The 18,188-nt window shown below is 35.4% G+C and overlaps 1 protein-coding gene across 2 annotated transcripts; it reads left to right on the top strand.

Moving 5' to 3' along the window:
• Nucleotides 1–8,664: 8,664 nt before the first annotated feature.
• Nucleotides 8,665–16,536, top strand: LOC126590641 (protein ENHANCED DISEASE RESISTANCE 2-like). Of its 2 annotated transcripts, XM_050256119.1 has the most exons (21): nucleotides 8,665–9,112; nucleotides 10,243–10,317; nucleotides 10,422–10,475; nucleotides 10,551–10,616; nucleotides 10,702–10,763; nucleotides 10,960–11,105; nucleotides 11,228–11,274; nucleotides 11,349–11,446; nucleotides 12,014–12,109; nucleotides 12,209–12,273; nucleotides 12,390–12,461; nucleotides 12,918–13,064; nucleotides 13,174–13,481; nucleotides 14,068–14,131; nucleotides 14,225–14,397; nucleotides 14,838–14,939; nucleotides 15,089–15,139; nucleotides 15,245–15,388; nucleotides 15,630–15,725; nucleotides 15,893–15,994; nucleotides 16,159–16,536. In XM_050256119.1, exons 1-21 carry the CDS (start codon nucleotides 8,960–8,962, stop codon nucleotides 16,249–16,251), a joined length of 2,214 nt encoding a protein of 737 aa, XP_050112076.1. In that variant the 5' UTR covers nucleotides 8,665–8,959; the 3' UTR covers nucleotides 16,252–16,536. The 2 variants fall into 2 exon arrangements, with proteins under 2 accessions (XP_050112076.1, XP_050112077.1); XM_050256120.1 differs by lacking the exon at nucleotides 12,390–12,461.
• The last annotated feature ends 1,652 nt before the right edge of the window (nucleotides 16,537–18,188 follow it).

The following is an 18,188-nucleotide window of genomic DNA, read 5'->3' as shown; positions in this document are numbered from 1 at the left end:
AACAGTAATAAAACCAACTAATTCTTAACTCAACTGTTTTTCTTTTTTCAATGCTTGAATATGTAAAGGCAGTATGAAGAAAAACATGAACTTGCAATCATCGGCAAATAAACACCATTACAAGTCATCACCAACAAACATCAATTCTTAAAATCAACAACAAAATCATATATGAACGAACAATAGTTAGCGCTCTAGATTTGAGGCTAAGCCAAAGAGCGACCACAACCACGAAGATTGTATTGACAGATGGACTAAGTTGACTACACCAAGGAGATAGATATAGTTAAAAGATATGAGACCTATGGAGGAGAAGAAAGGAAAAAGATCAGGAGGATTGCCACCAACTCCAAAGCCTATAACGGCGACGCCGTTGATGGCTAACCTAACATCTAATTTAACAAAAATTATTGTTTAAAAACTAAAAAATAAATTAAAAAAAAAGCCAAGGGCAGCATTTGGCGGGGGAGGTTTTTTTAAACTACTTTTCTTCTCTAGGGGCTACATTTATTTTATTTTATTTTTAATTATTTTCTTGTGGTTTTTCTAGTTGAACTTGGAATCGATCTAGCTACCATGTTTACTTGTTTTGCCCCATCTTTATTTATCATTGTGTCAATTTTTTTTTTCTTCCATATTTTATATTATTCTTCAAATGGGCTTCATTTGTTTTCAGTTAGTCATAAGCATGGTATAAAATATCGATGATATTCGAAATATCGGTAGTCCAAAAACATGGAAATTTCGATAAAAATATCGGGATATTATGGATATCGATAAAAATTGAATAAAAACCACGGAAATTGTAAGAAAAACTTGGAATTTTTTATTGAAACTTTGAAGAATGTTTATTTAGTCAATTAGCTATTAGTTTATAAAAAAAATTAGAAAGAAATGCATTACATGATGGATTTAACTGATTTAAGTTGATTATACAGCAAGCTGGCAAACACTGTGAGTGTAGAAAATATGTAGTAATTAATGAAAAAAAATTAAACACACCATAATCATTTATATATAATGATTTATTACAATATTTTACACTTTATACATTGCTTGGTAAGATATATGAGTGATTTAGTACCACATAAAGTTCCTATGAGGTTCAAATTTTTCACTATCTTCATCATCTCTATGTGTAGAGTAAGTTTATTGTGAAGATTATTCATCAAATGATAAATCCCCAAAATAGTTTTGCATGTAATTGTTAACATGTCACTCATATAAATATAAATATTTTAGCATACTAAAACATAAGTGATATATTGTGGTTAAGGTGTTGGAGGAGGAAAATGGGAAGGGTTCAAATCCCCTTTGTGTTTTTTTTTTCCTCCCTTTTTTCCCTTTTTTTCTTCTTTTTCCTTTTTTTTTTCCTTCCTTTACATCGATATTTTAGCGATATTACACCAATATTTTGACAAAATATTGCTGAAGTGTGAGCGAAATTATCGACATCGATATTTTCCGATATTGTCGATATTTGTACGATATGTACATGGATATGTTCCGAAATATCCGTGATTCGAAAAAACCGAAATATCCTCGATATTTCGTTTATATTATTGATATTTCAGACTATGGTCATGAGATTAAGCCAAGATTGAGCGTTCTAAGAATTTCTACCACCCCACATGGAAAATAGATCACTACCCTTAATTAACACTAATCATTACCGCTTTATTATAATTTGTTGTGAACTCGTCCTTTTTAAACGTCTTACTATTTTAAACTAAATTAAATTAAAATAACATTTTTAAGTCGAGATTCAATAGGTCGAAGGAGATCCACTCTCCAGACGACAATCCACAATACCACTTATTGTTAAGTTCGTTAAATAGTCCTGCATTCCACGAGGACAATCCATGGATATCCAAACAAGAAAAAGTAAAAGAAAAGTAATATATATAACAGTAAAAAGATATTCGTTTCTGTCTTCTTGGCCTGCAAAAAAAATTAACATGTTTTGATTGCCGACTTGGATTGTCTGCCCTCTAATTTCTATGCTCTCCTCGTGCCTTCCTGTTTTTGTGGTTACGGTTAAGCCACGTCAACATTTTATATTACTATTTCTTTTTGTTTTATTATTTTTATAAAAAATAATACAAAATATTGACGTAGTTTAACCGCGACCACACAAAACAGAAGGGCACCTAAATGGGAGCACAGACAATCCAAGTCCTTTGATTGCAGATGCTTCCAGACTCCCAACGGTACTCTTGGTGACGCAATAGCGACCTCGTTCTAATCTTACGAGGAAACAGCAAAATAAGAAACTTTTGCTTTCATCTTTTTTATTTATGAAGAAAATGAAACTTGCCTAAAATTTCACCCACCATTTCTCATTCCAACAATTCATGAAGAACACAATTATGGTAAAATTGTATTGAAATAACCAAATTGACCTAAGAGATTCGTTTCATAGGGTAACTTTATGTTTATTTATCATCAAAACTATTATTTTCTTACTTTTCAGAAGTCAATAATTTAAAAGGACAAAAGTACTGCAACATGGGTATTGGGAAAGGATTTGGATTGTCTACTCTCCTATTTCGGTGCCCTCCTGTTTGTGTGGTCACGGTTAAGCCACGTCAACATTATATTATTTTTTTATAAAAATAATAAAACAAAAAGAAATAGTAATATAAAATGTTGACGTGGCTTAACCGTGACCACACAAAACAGGAGGGCACGAGGAGGGCACCGAAATGGGAGGGTAGACAATCCAAGTCCATTGGGAAAGGAGGCAGACTGTCTGCCCTCCCTTTTGGGTGTCTTTTCTATACTCTTTTATTTTATGCAGTCACGATTAAGTCATGTCAATATTTTATATTAATTTTTTTATAGAAATAATAAGACAAAAAGTAATAAGAATATAAAATGTTGACGTGACTTAACTGTGACCGTACAAATAAGAGAAGATGATATGGGTACCCAAAAAGGAGGGCAAACAATCTACTCCATTGGGAAATATGCATATATGTACTCTTATCAATGATGGTCTGAAAAATTGGGACCTCTTCAAGTGAAAAATCGAACAGGTCATTTTAGAAATTAACTAGTGCACATCAATATCGTCTTAAGTTTGAATTCCGTTTAACCCCTGTTAATTGGTAATTTTTTTTTATCACAAATAGTTATGAACTCATATAAGTTTTCATCTTGATCTTTGAAATTTAAGATCAATCAATGTTATTCATGAAATTGACTATCACACATTACAATCATTCTTCCGTTTAAATATTGTCAAAGTTGCATAAATTGCTAGCTCTATCTCTATTGTACATCAATCAATTCATTCAATAAATTCAGGTTATCTCCAAGATGGGGGTGGAAAATCCCAAAATTTAGCCTTGTATTTTGAACTATTCATCTATACGTAGTCAACTTTTTCCTCCAACGATAAGGGACATAATTCCCACCCCCAACTTTAAGTGTTGGTAATGTTCATCATCCTACTTATTATCATTAGATGAGTTCAAATTTGAGATATGTGCCTATGTACTATACATATTTCGAAATTTAAACTCATATAACGATAATAAGTAGAGTGTGAGCATCACCATCTATTGAGGGTGGTGGGCAAAAATTCCCCAATGTAGTATTAGAGTGCTCACGCTACAAAGATAATATGTGAAAAAAAAATTCCCAACAGAAAGGGAAAATGCATCATGTATGTACAAATGTGAGAAAAATTAGGCGTCCCAAAGGGCATCATAAATTCCCTCTCACAAGTGATTATATATGACGAAATTGTTCAGGCGTCACGTATAGTTGATTTGAGAACCTGTCTATTTGTCACATTATAAAATATGCGAGGCTTATGTAGTTGTCATTTTTATTTAACTATGACGCTAAGTTTGTCATCACTTATAACATGCGATGCTTATCATTCGTGACAGAGAATAATTGTTGACATGTTTTTCTTCCCACATTTGGTTTTTGTGGGTTAAAAGACCAAACTTTTCAATGGTTTTTTTTTTTTTTGCCACGTTAACACATCGGACAGACAATTAGACGTGCTTAACGGTGGGGGTAAAGTGAAAAATGAAAACTTTTAAGGCAAATTTGCCAAAATGACTTCCTGTAGGATAAAGTGGACTTCACAAACACATAGACACGTTGGTGGAGCCAAGTACAAGGCTCGGTTGGTTACAGCATAGGGAAAGTTTTAGTTCTTTGAAACTTAAAAATATTAATTAGTTGGGTGGTTTTATGATTTTTAATTGTTACAACCCGCCTAACAAATTAAAAGTCTAAACCTTAAGGTTGCTTTTCGGGAAAATAAAAGTTAATAATGTTAAATAAACTCATCACTTTAACCAATATTAGAATTTAGTAGTAATAAATTAAAACTTCTATACCACACACACTTCCTTATTTTATTCACTTGAATATTTTGATGGCTTGAAACTTAGAAAACAGACTACAAATTTCTTACTTCAAATTATTACTTTTAGATTCACTATTATATAACTTTATGTAGGCAACAAAAAAATTGAGCATTTGATTTCATAGTAATAATTTTAGCTTATCTCACACACCAAATAATTCTTGACACCGCCATTGCATAGCCAATAACGTAAATTTAAGCCTAAAACTTTTTTTTTTTTGGATGATTTAATTAGCCTTATACTTCTTTTTATGAGGTTAGGCCTAAGAAAGATTTTAATAAGCCTAAAACCCTTGATAGTTTGTGTAACATCCCACATCGTCCAGGAGAGTGGATCATGTAAGCCCTATATGTATATTCTCATCTCTATCTAGCATGAGGCTTTTTGGAAACTCACTGGTTTCGGGTTCCATCAGAACTCCGAAGTTAAGCGAGTTCGCGCAAGAGAATTCCCAGGATGGGTGACCCACTAGGAAGTTCTCGTGTGAGTTTCTAGAAACAAAACCGTGAGGGCGTGGTCGGGGCCCAAAGCGGATAATATCGTGCTACGGTGGAGTTGAACCCGGGATGTGGTGGGGGCCCGGGCCAGGATGTGACAATTTGGTATCAGAGCCAATCCCTGGCCGGAAGTGTGCCGATGAAGACGTCGAGACCCTAAGGGGGTGGATTGTAACATCTCACATCGCACAGGATAGTGGATCCTGTAAGCCTTATATGTATATTCTCATCTCTACCTAGCACGAGGCCTTTTGGGAACTCACTGGTTTCGGGTTCCATCGGAACTCCGAAGTTAAGTTAGTTCGCGCGAGAGCATTCCCAGGATGGGTGACCTACTGGGAAGTTCTCGTGTGAGTTACCAGAAATAAAACCGTGAGGGCGTGGTCGGGGCTCAAAACGAACAATATCGTGCTACGGCGGAGTTGAGCCCTGGATGTGGTGGAGCCCGGGTCAGGATGTGACAGTTTGGATTTGTATTCATCTTGTTTTTGTTGGAAGATTTGTAATCTTTCAAACATATCTTTTCATGTAAAATTGCCAATAGCTTAGTTTCAAAACATTTTTTTGAGGGAAATAAAATTTTTTAAAATTGTAAAAATATACATACGACAGACATGTTAAACGCGTTTCTTAAGACAACTTAAGAGCTTACACATCAAAAGAACATCACAACTAGACCTGGTAATTTCTTACACGATCCGTTAACATGACATGCAAAACGACACGAAAATAACAGATAAGAACTGGTTAATAACAGGTCCTTAACAAGTTTACATGAGGGTGACATGCAAATAACACGTTTCGACACGTTAAGAAAAATGTTAATTTGATGATTTCAAATATTTAGACTACTACAAAAAACTAACTAGTAGATACAATTGTCATAGTGTATATGATACATTGAATATTAAATATGTATTATTATATTATTATTCTATATAAATTTTAAAAAATTAAGTTTTATTTATTTTTATTGTATATTATAGCAAAGAGTAAGTGTAACATCTCACATCGCCCAGGGGAGTGGATCCTCTAAACCTTATATGTATATTCTTATCTCTACCTAGCATGAGGCCTTTTGGGAGCTCACCGGCTTTAGATTCCGTCAGAACTCCGAAGTTAAGCGAGTTCGCGCAAGAGTAATCCCAAGATGGGTTCCATTAGGAAGTTCTCGTGTGAGTTTCCAGAAACAAAACCGTAAGGGCGTGGTCGGGGCCCAAAGCGGACAATATCGTGCTACGATGGAGTTGAGCCCGGGATGTGGTGGGGGCCAGGGCAAGATGTGACAATTTGGTATCAGAGCCAATCCATGGTCGAAAGTGTGCCGACGAGGACGTCGGGGCCCTAAGGGAGTGGATTGTAACATCTCACATCGCCCATGGGAGTGGATCCTCTAAGCCTTATATGTATATTCTCATCTCTACCCAGCATGAGGCTTTTTGGGAGCTCATTGGCTTCGGGTTCCGTCGAAACTCCGAAGTTAAACGAGTTTGCGCGAGAGCAATCCCATGATGGGTGACTCACTGAGAAGTTCTCGTGTGATTTCCCAGAAACAAAATCGTGAGGGCGTGGTCAATGCCCAAAGCTGACAATATCGTGTTATGACGGAGTTGAGCCCGGGATGTGGTGGGGACCCTGGCGGGATGTGTCAGTAAGATTAAAAAATTATAAAAAACATTAAAAATAAAAAATAAAAATATCAAGTAATTTAAAAATAACAAACACATTTAAAAATTATAATAATTAATTTACAAATGTGAAAAAATAGGCAAATGCTCGTGTTCGCATCTTCAACGCTTTGAGGATGGGTAATACAAACCCTCATGAATAGTATTTTTAAGGGAGTTCAAAATAAATAAAATTCATAATCATTAATATACAAGTCTGAAAAATGTGAAAACATGTATAAAAGCTCGTGATTGCATCCTCAACCTTGAAACGCAACTCCTTTCATTTTGCCTATCCTTGAACATTTGGTATTTTGTAGTAATGTACTAATGTTTTTTTCATTAGACCCTTATTTTGGGGTATGTAATACTTGAAAAACAAATGTATTTTTTATTTTCTACGGACAGTTTTATGTTTTGAAAGTAGTATTTATGTGACAATGTAATATGCATGTACTAATTTAGTATTATATTTTCCTTTTTTTTTGTCAAATTATGTTTTTCATTTTCATTATTTATTGATTTAAAATATATTTTATTTAACGGGTAACGGGTCAGGTCATATTACCTGATAATATTAACAGATCAATTTTGGGTCAGGTCATATTACCCGTTTACTTTAACTATTGTTACACGACACGACCTATTAAGATATTGGGTATGTCACGAAAACGACATGAACACGGAAAACACACACACGAATGACAGGTCTAATCACAACCCTACAATTACAATCACATCAAACAAACAATACGATTCTTGAATCATGGAGAACTATAAGTCTTAAACCCTAAATCCTAGTCACGAGGACTAAAACATTGCACTCCCGAGAAATAAGGCAGAGGCTCCACAAGGAAAAAAACCGCATCAATTTATGATGATTTTTCAATTCCTAGCAAAGACGCCCTGCTATGAGTCCTCTCCAACAAACGTCAAGTTTCCTTCCTTTGCCGAGCGCACACCACCACCTCAATCTGAACAACAATCATAGCTCTAGAATGTGAGATTGAACAAATCATGACCATGATCACAACCACAAAACCGCTACTCTACTGACTACAACTACAAACAAAGAGGGAAAAAAATAAGAGATTAAGCAGGATTGCCTTCGACCCCAACGCCAAAGGCAGGGGTTAAAGACTATGATTTTTTCTCTTATTTTTTTAGCTGCATGGAGGGTTTTTTTATTTTTTTTTATGACTGCTAAGATTAGTTTAAGAACAATTTTATTTATAACCATTTATTCTCCTTCTACACCTAACTTATCATATTTTATCTTGAAATTTCAAATGTATCCCAACAGTCTCTTTCTACCCCTAAAAAGAAAAATAATAAAACCCAGCAATAGATAACTTCGGCCACCCCATCTCTAAACCTCAACCAGTTTCTACCCCTCTCCAACCCTTGATCGCCACCTCCCCTACCACCTACAAAGTGGAAATTAGGAGAACCACCTCCGACCACCCCATCTCGACCCACTATTCATACACACCCTTATCCCCATAACATTCCACCATTAAAAAGACCCCAAAGAAAAATATGATAATATTCAAATTGTGATTATAAACAATGTATCACACACTTAATGGTCCAACGTAGTTAGATTCGATTGTCTAACAATTTCGGCGAAACTCGGGCATGCTAAAAGAACTATATGGAAGGGGCAGCTGTTGTGTGGCGAGGCAAAGGCTGGGGTTAGGTAATGATGGCTAAAATCTTTGGGTTTTTTTTTTTTTTTTTTTTTGAATGTAGGAAGAGAATTGTGAGATAAATTTGAAATTTCAATATAAAACTAAGTGTAAAAATTGTATCGATTTAAATAGTATTTTCCTTAGTCTAATGTTAATTTAGCAAATTTTATAGCTTGGTGTCAAAACCTAAATTCAAAAGAAGAAAATATATTTTGACAACTAAATTTCCACCTTTGCGCGGAAAATACACAAACAACAAAAAAAAAAAATTAAGTTCATATCTCACATTTTCTTGTATAATATATAATAATAAAGTTTTCAAAGTCCATTCAAATCCAAGGGTAAATCAGTAATTCCACGTACTAGTACTATTATTTGCCTGGCAGTGTTTGTCTTATATATGATATGTGCACTCATTCAGTTGCTTTAACAGAGAGAAAGAGGGAGAAAGAGAGAATCCCACCTACGATTCCAAAGACGAACGCCACGATTCTCTGTGTTCAATGGCTTGATTGAGTTCAGAACTTCAGAGGATCACCATTCTGCTATCTCATCCGCACTCAAATCTCTCTTTCCACTGCTATTAAACGAGCCGAACCGGGTCTGACTCCGACCCACACACAAACGGAGCCCAAGATTTTGCATGGATGTTGAGATACTGAAAAGTGATCGAATTTGAGTGGTGGGTTTATCGGGGATCGAGGTTCTGCGAAATGGGTATCTCGCAAACCGATCAAAGAATGGAGGGATGGCTTTATCTCGTTCGTTCGAATCGGATTGGGCTACAGTACTCCCGCAAACGCTACTTTGTTCTTGAAGGCCACTCTCTCAAAAGCTTCAAATCAGTTCCCGTTTCGAACAATGAGGTTCTTGCTCCTCCCTTTCTTTGCCTTTCTAGAAAAATAAATGACTAGGAAGAGTTAAAGTTAATGAAATTTATCTGCAAGTTTTCAAGTAATTGGTGACTTTTTGGGTTTTTAGTTAGCATTGTATTAACAGAGTGGTTTCCGAGTTTTGGTCGTTATTGGCTGGAATGTGTTGTTTGAAAGCCGTTGATGGAGCAATCAAAATTATGCATCGATCATACTGACTTTTATTGTAGAATGATCTGTTTTTTTCCCTTTAATTTTCATCGGATCACTATGCGGTTGATTATGTGAAAACTTCATATCTAGTTGTCATTGTTCATATATTACATTTAAAAATGTATATATGCTTGTGAATATATCTATGCGTTTAAAGTCTGTAACATATTGATAACTACTTTGGATAAGCATATGAGATACTTGAAGAGTGTTAGAATGCAACTACATCTATGGAGGGCTTCAAACAGTAAGTGTGATAGGGATTATTAGAGTTTCCATTTAGCTCCACTTCCAAAGAACATATAAATCTCCCCTTGAAAATGTTAATACATTTGGAAAAACTAGACAAGTTTTATTGTGAGTTACAAGGAAATAATCTTCCTGTGAAAACTTGACTGAAAATCAAGAAGTGAGAAGGAAAAAATTGATAGAATTTTGCAAGAGCTCATTACGTAATTTGATACTTTTGTGGGCTCAGTTACCTTTTCTTTTGTCTTTCCTTGTACACGCTTTTTCGTACACCCATGGCTTGCAGAAGTTGGTAATGCCTTTGTTGGAATTTGGCCGTTTGAATCCTACTTTTAGAAGTTTGTGCGGAGAATTATGTATTATGTTTTTCTACTGTCCTTTTCATTTAAAGAGCTTTTTGAATTTTTCAATTGGTATATATCATTTGTTGTTTTTAGGATTATGTCCATCATTAACTCAAGAAAAAATGAATTATTTGTGCTTCTGCTTATTTTTATATTAACACAAACTGAATGAGGAGCGCTTGAGTAATAATTTGGCCTACAGACAGTTTGAGTGAGAACCGTGTTTCTGTCCCTTTGTGATATAGATTTTACAACATTATTAGGTAGGCATAAGTAAAAAAAGAGCCTTGATATTTTCCCACCTGTTGTGTGTATCAGGATCCTGTAAGAAGCGCTATCATAGACTCTTGCATTCGAGTGACAGACAATGGACGTGAGAGCATTCAAAGAAAAGTACGAGTCTTACAGACTCTCCTACTTTAGCATTGTGTTCATATTTCTTGATTATTTTAGCTACAGTGATATATGCATATAACACCTGTTTGTACAACTTATAGGTATTCTTCATTTTCACACTGTATAATATGTCAAATCACAATGATCAACTTAAGGTATGGTAACTATCCTCAACCAATTGTTTCTCTTACAAATTAATGTCAAAATATTGAAAAACTTTAATTTCGTAGTTGGGAGCAAGCAGTCCAGAAGAAGCAGCAAGGTGGATTCATTCCTTTCAAGAGATCGCTTTACAGGTCTTAACTTTCAAATCCTCAGTATTTGTAATTTACTGTAGATGATTATGCTAAATATGAGTCTAATGTCTATGCACGTATGCAGGGTGGTCCAGATCTAAACGATAATATTTTGCACGGTTCCAATAGCATATGGCAGTCCTTTAGGTGTGATATTTTGTTATCTACTGCTCTTTTTTAGTTTTCTTGTTCACCTCATCATGAACATTGGTGTGAGTTTTTTCATTTGGAAGTAACTTTGTTTAACTATGCTTGGCGGCTTTGGTAAACCGGTTGTGGGCTATGGTTAATCTTTGTGGCTCTGATATGATTCTTCATTTTTTTTTTCTGGGTACTTTTAAAGTATTCATGCACGCAGACTAGGTGGATCTAGTAGTAGAAGTCGCATTAATTCTATAGACTGGAGCCTTTGTTCTTCGGCACAAACCGATGCTGTGACATCCGATGTAATTGCTCCTTCACCTTGGACAATTTTCGGGTGTCAGAATGGTAAGAGTTATTCTCCTCTGTACATTTTGAAGTAGTGAAACTGTGTGCTGAACTTTGTTTATTCTCCTCTCTGCATTTTGAAGTAGTGAATCTGCATGCTGAACTTTGTTACTGTAATACAGGTCTACGACTATTTAAAGAAGCAAAAGATAGGGATTCTCATGGGAAGGTTGGTAGGTTTAATATTCACTACTTGGTTGTATGAAAGATTCGTTCTATTGATTATGTTCCTACCATGAGCAGTGGGACGATCATCCTGCCATAATGGCTGTGGGTGTTGTTGATGGAACATCAGAAGGCATTTTCCAGACACTTATGTCCCTTGGTCCCTCAAGATCAGAGTAAGTTTGTTGAGAACTTTATGTAGACAGTGGAAACAAAAGATGGGAAAAACTAATCTAAAACTGAAACTATAATTGTTTGAAATTTTCATGCTCAAAAAAGTGTACAATGGCAATGATGCTGCACAAATCCGAAAATGGAAGCTCCAAAACAAATCCAATATGGAAGCTCAAAATACTTTAATAAAGTCAAACATTATGTTAAAACACTTTAGACCACCCACCCCCCTATACATTGTTAGAAACGCTGAGGCATAAACTACACCTTGTGCCTTTGTGTACAAATTGTCTAGGCTTACATCATGATCTCCATCATAACTCCTTAGCCTTTATATTACCAGTGGTTTCATTTGAACGTTGAAGTGGTAACCTATATGATGTAGTGAGTGGTCTGCCTTTTGTCTTTGTATTTGCTCCTCTTGACCATATCTGTATTATACATGTATCCATTAATTTCTTATCCAAATTGCCTTAATTTCTTATCCAAATTGCCTTAATTTCTTATCCAAATTGCCTTATATGAAGCATTTTTGTAATTGAAATTAACAATGATAAACGATGTTGTAGATGGGACTTCTGTTTCTACAAGGGAAATGTGGTTGAACACCTTGATGGTCATACGGATATCATTCACAAGCAGTTATACAGCGATTGGTTACCATGGTCAGGCCCCTGGCCTACAATGATTTTGAATTATGTTCTGAAGCAGTTGTGTAAGTGTTTCTTTTCATAGTTATGAAATCAACATTTCATATATTGCAGGGGAATGAAGCGAAGAGATCTATTGTTGCGGCGTTATTGGAGAAGGGAAGATGATGGGACATATGGTAGTATTGAAATGGTGGTTTTTTTTTGTTTTTTGTTTTTTTGTTTTCTCTTTTGCATTTACATTTAAAAGTATATTGATACCGAAATTAGCTTCCTTTGGTGTCTTCTTTCACAGTTATTCTCTACCATTCTGTGTTTCATAAGAGGTGTCCACCGCAGAAAGGCTACGTCCGTGCCTGCCTTAAAAGTAATGTATGCTTAGATTTTACATATTTATAAATCTCCTAGACTTTACAAGTGTTTAATATAGGATAGTTGTCCGGAGCTTGGACATTTAATAATATGAGTGAGAAGCATTGGGGTATTCATTCCTTCAACGAATTTGCATGTGTTTGTGTGCACTCGCGTACAAGAGTATGTGCATGTGTTGAACTTGATACAGCGTCAACATGGTAGTATTATAACGTTGGTGCATGTTAGTGTGGATAGGTACAACTTTTATGGTTGTGATACCTCCAGAGTTGATAAAACTATATTCTCCTTCTACTTCCTGTTTTAAGTTTAAATTTAATTTGTACAACTGCCTGTTCAAGATTTTATTGTGAGTTCTAGTGGTTATTGCTTAGTGGATCTTTTTGGCTGGAGGTGCATAATTTGAAAGTTAATAATGGAAAGATTTTGAGACATTTACCACTCTCTCCAGGTGGAGGATATGTTATAACCCCTGTGAACCAAGGGAAACAATCAGTTGTGAAGCACATGCTTGCTATTGATTGGAAATTCTGGAAATCTTATCTACAAAGCTCTTCAGCCCGATCTATGACCATCAAAATGCTAGGGAGAGTTGCTGGTATTTCTGTACTCTTGATTGATAGAGCTTTATATATATACAAACCTCTTCATTGTTTACATTATTTTGAGGTCTACTTATTGAATCGAAAGAATAAATTTATTTGTAGCCCTCCGGGAGTTTTTCAGAACACAAGGAAACTATTCTTCCTCAGAATTTTCATTGGGAGAGCTAAGGAGAAACTTTAGTTTGCAACAGAATGAAGGGGATGGTGAGGCTGATGCTCCAACAGTGACTGGGGATGGGAGGACGAAGGAAAAATTAGCTGAAGAAGTAGAAAAAGCACCTTCCGAACATGCTAGTCTTGTTAGCTTGAATGATGCTTCTGATGAATTCTTTGATGTGCCAGAACCACCATCCAGTGATCAATCAGAAACTGAATGGATTCCTGATTTTGGCTCAGAAATGCACTCACAGGTAAACGATGTGGGCATAAATTTGTGACATTTAGACAGTCATTCCACTTTTATGCTCCTTTACTTTTACGCGGTTACTGGGTGGTTCTTGTGTGTTGCCACCAATGTTCTCTCTCCCTCTCGTGTATGCAATTTTCATAAAATTTTAGCTTCGCTGGACTTATTTTGGGTCCAAAACATCATCATGTTGACCTCTGTACATAGTCTTCCATAGTTCAGTCCACTATGTCTTGTACTGCTCATAACTTGTTATAGAAATCTTGACCTGCTTAGTTACATGTATTTGTAGCTTATTCTCATGTCTTTTTACCTTCTAAAGTTCCACACTAGTGCTTGTATCTATATTGTTGGTTATTTCGTATTCTACTATGCTCTTCACATGTGGGTCTTCAACCTTTAGAGCCCAAAATGTGGAATATAAGTTATACAACTTATATTAGGAGGTTGCGGTAGCAGGGATTTTGGCTCAGGATCTTCTGCATTCGTACCTTGATAAGCTTGGTAGTTTGCTTAAGCGGTTAGGATGTGGACCAACAATTATTTCGTATTCTAGGAGTTTCTAACTTGGCTCTGATTGCACCTTGCAGAATATACATCATCCCAAGTTGTCAACTGCTGCTGGTTTTGTGAAAAGATTGCATGATCTTGCAGGTTATTATGGTGTTTAATATTTTTGTCTTAACATTTTATGCCTTTGTATATCGCCCTTCTTGATTTAGTTTTCTGTGTGATTGTGTGCTGCAGTTCAGAAGAGGGGTTATGTGGACCTACAAGAGATGGATAGGGAAGACATTACCTGCCACTATGGGTCTACTCTTCCAAAAGATTCAGCTTGTAATTTGGCTTCCAGTTGGACTTCAGCAGATCCTTCTACTTTTCTAATTCGTGGCAAAAGTTATCTGGAAGACCATAAGAAGGTTTGGACAGAAATGTCTTAGATATAGTTGTCTAGCATGATTTTTTGGAAAAAATTGCTCACGTTTTACAATATGGTCATCATACCAATTGCCAAATGGTTTGCAGTTGAGCTTTGAGGTTGTATATCCTTTGAATGCTGATTTGGGTTGCATGTTCTTGGTCTGCTGATTTATGTGTTGCTTTATGATCAATGAATTTTAGGTGTTGGTTGTGAAATTTCTTTCAATATCAGTTTCATTTAGTAAACATGGTGTTAATAAGCGTAAAGTTTTCATAATAATAGTTTCCAACTGTAGTTTATAGGAATTTCTAATCCAGGGCTCTTTAAATGTTCTTTTTCTTTCACCTCTTGAATGTTGCTGATACGTCCGTTGGCAGTTGGAGTTTTAACCCGCGTTTCTAGTCCTTATCTTATCTTTCATTGCTTTCTCTTGTTCAGGTCAAGGCTAAGGGCACGTTGATGCAAATGGTAGCTGCAGACTGGCTAAAATCTGACAAGCGTGAAGATGATCTTGGAGGTCGCCCAGGGAGCATTGTTCAGGTCATTATTTAACCGAGGATTTGTGGTTTTTTCTTTTATTGCTAAGATTTTTCCTAGCCAGTTATCACATATAGGGTTGACTGAAAACATAGAATTAAGAAATGGACGAATGTAATTTACACACTTTTTACAATCTTGTGTTTCTGCAGAAATATGCGGCACAGGGTAGGGGAGAATTCTTCTTCATTGTGAACATTCAGGTAAATTCCGTCTTATTTGATTTTATTTTATTTTCCTATTATTACTATTTGCATGTTATTGCCTGTCACCTATCAATATTTACGAAATTATCTGTTTTGACTCAGGTCCCAGGTTCAACTACATATAGCCTGGCACTATACTATATGATGAATTCTCCAGTTGAAGATACACCCTTACTAGAGAGTTTTATCAAGGGGGATGACGCATATAGAAATTCAAGGTTTAAGCTGATACCATACATATCTAAGGTTGGTACATGCAATGATTGCTGTAATCCAGTTGGCATGGCATACTCGGTCTTCTCCCATCATCTTGTTGAAGATGTACACAAAATACAAAATATGTGACACCATTTACCTGAAAAGAAAATGCATCTTTTACTGGTGTTGTTCAAGTATTTCGATCTCTAACTAAGTTTAATTCTATTTAACCTTTCTCTCTCCGTCTAACTAAGATCAATTAAATTTTAACTGTTACTTCTTTCCTCAGGGTTCATGGATTGTTAAGCAGAGTGTGGGAAAGAAAGCGTGCCTCATTGGTCAGGCACTTGAAATCAATTATTTCCACGGGAAAAACTACGTAGAGGTAAACTTGAAGAAACAATTATTGAAGTAGATTAAAAATTGTTACTTGCATTCTTGATATTATTGTTGCCTGCATGCGGCCAAATCAATTTTGTAGTAACAAAATGATGTCGTTTGTTCAAATTTGTCTAATACATGCTAGTTCTGAAATCATTGGCTATCATTCAGCTTGGTATCGACATTGGATCATCCACCGTTGCAAGGGGCGTGGTTAGTCTTGTCCTTGGGTACCTAAACAATCTGGTCATTGAGATGGCATTTTTAATACAGGTAAACATCCATGTTATCAGTTTGTTTCTTATCTAAAGAAGTAAAGATATTCATGTGCACGTTAATAATGTTGCGTAAAATGCACTCTTAACTATTTAGAAAAATCGACTTCCCTTGACAACTTATTCCATTTTCATGCTTGACTTCCAATGCTTGTTGCTCAGGCAAACACGCCAGAGGAGCTTCCGGAGTTTCTTCTTGGAACCTGCCGCCTTAATCACCTTGATGCCTCGAAGGCTGTTTTAGTTAAACAGTGATAAAACAGGGCCGGCTGTTCTCTGCAAACTTACCGGCAGAGGTCATTCTTTTATTCAATCAATTCAATTCGATGTTGGGAACACGGCGTAGCAAGCACTGTAGATATCATTAGGATTTGATATTTCACCTTTGTAAAGATGTCATTTCTCATTGGTGCTCGTTCATCGATTCATTTTTCGTTTGGTTTCATCATATTATCAAATGTTTCTTGTCTACCGTTTGAGATGATTTGCATAGAATTCACAAAGCAATTGATGTTATCATGAAACTTTTAAAATACCAAATCAGTAGGGTAAAAGAGCTTCTACGCAAAGTAGTGCTAATTATAACGGAGGTGGATTGTCTGCCCTCCCATTTCCATACTTTTCTCATCTTGTGTGGTCACGGTTAAGCCACGTCAACATTTTATATTTCTATTACTTTTTGTTTTATTATTTTTATAAAAAAAACTCAATATAAAATGTTGACGTGGCTTAACCGTAACCACATAAACAAGAGGGGATATGAAGAGTATGGAAATGGGACGGTAGACAATCCACCTCCAATTATTACACCTCGCCTTTCACAACTCCTTTTCTGCCCATAAATGAGTACATAAAGGGCATCTATGGTGGTAATATTTTTTAATTTGTGTTGTAAGAATTGTTTTGGTAAACGAAAATGACAACCACAATTTTGCATTTTAAAAGTTTGAGAATACTGTCTGGTAGTTTTTGAAAAGTGAGTTGAAAATGAAAAAAACAGGAAATATGCGTTTTGTGAGTGGGGTAGTGGTGACAACGATTGCAATGGGAGTCGGGTGTGAGTCGTGGAAAAGGTTATTCGGGTGGTGGTGGTGGCAATGATAGTGGATGGCGGCGGCGGCGGCAGTCCTGCCGGTGGCAGTGGTGGAGGAAACGAAGATGTTCAACAATGATGATATGATGACAATGTGTGGTAAATATGATGACTTTTGTAAGATGGTGATGGTCATAGCAATGATACTAGTCGGTGTGGTGGTTGTGATGATCTTGGTAAGGTTATTGACTTGTGATGATGTTACATGATTTGTTTGTTTTTCCGAAAACTCTTAACTTTGTTTTGTACATTTTTTGAAACTTAACTTTATTTTGTACATGGTGTACATGAAATTCTCATATTCTGTGTGTACATGTTCTAGTGGCTCATTCACAATATCACTAAGGTTATAAATACTTTTATTTTTCGTACACTTATCTTCAATGCCTTCAATTAAGGTTGTGATGATCTTGGTAAGGTTATTAACTTGTGATGATGTTACATGATTTGTTTGTTTTTCCAAAAACTCTTAACTTTGTTTTGTACATTTTTTGAAACTTAACTTTATTTTGTACATGGTGTACATGAAATTCTCATATTCCGCATGTACATATTCTAGTGGCTCATTCACATTATCATTACGGTGATAAATACTTTTATTTTTTGTGCACTTATCTTCAATACCTTCAATTAAGACTAACTTTGATAACTGTCATTCATAATTTTTGAACTTAGAAATGTTTTCTTACCAAATAAAAGTTAAGTTTCTAACCAAATAAAAATTTAAGTGCCAATAAATTAAGGAAACTGTTATTAGCACTCCAAAAAATCTCATTCTACACTCCTTACAAGTGTTAATTATAGAAAATTTAGAGTGCAAAATAAGATTTTATGAGTGTCAATAACAATTTTTTAAATTAATTGTCATCTATGAAATTTAAATTCAAAATTTGTTTTGACAACATGAAGATTAAATTTCAGTAGACCAAGATCATCCAATTAATTATAGGGAACTTTAACGAAAAGTTTCCGGTACTATTTCCTTTAACAAAAAATCATATTTTTACACTAAAAAGTCAATTCTAATACTATTCACTTTACCATTTATTTTGTCTTTATCGTTAAAACTCAAAATTTTCAAAAATTTTCATTAGTTTTC

The sequence above is a fragment of the Malus sylvestris genome, chromosome 11, assembly GCF_916048215.2.
Source record: "Malus sylvestris chromosome 11, drMalSylv7.2, whole genome shotgun sequence".
Taxonomy (NCBI): Eukaryota; Viridiplantae; Streptophyta; class Magnoliopsida; order Rosales; family Rosaceae; genus Malus; species Malus sylvestris.
This window is presented reverse-complemented; position numbering and strand designations above follow the sequence as displayed.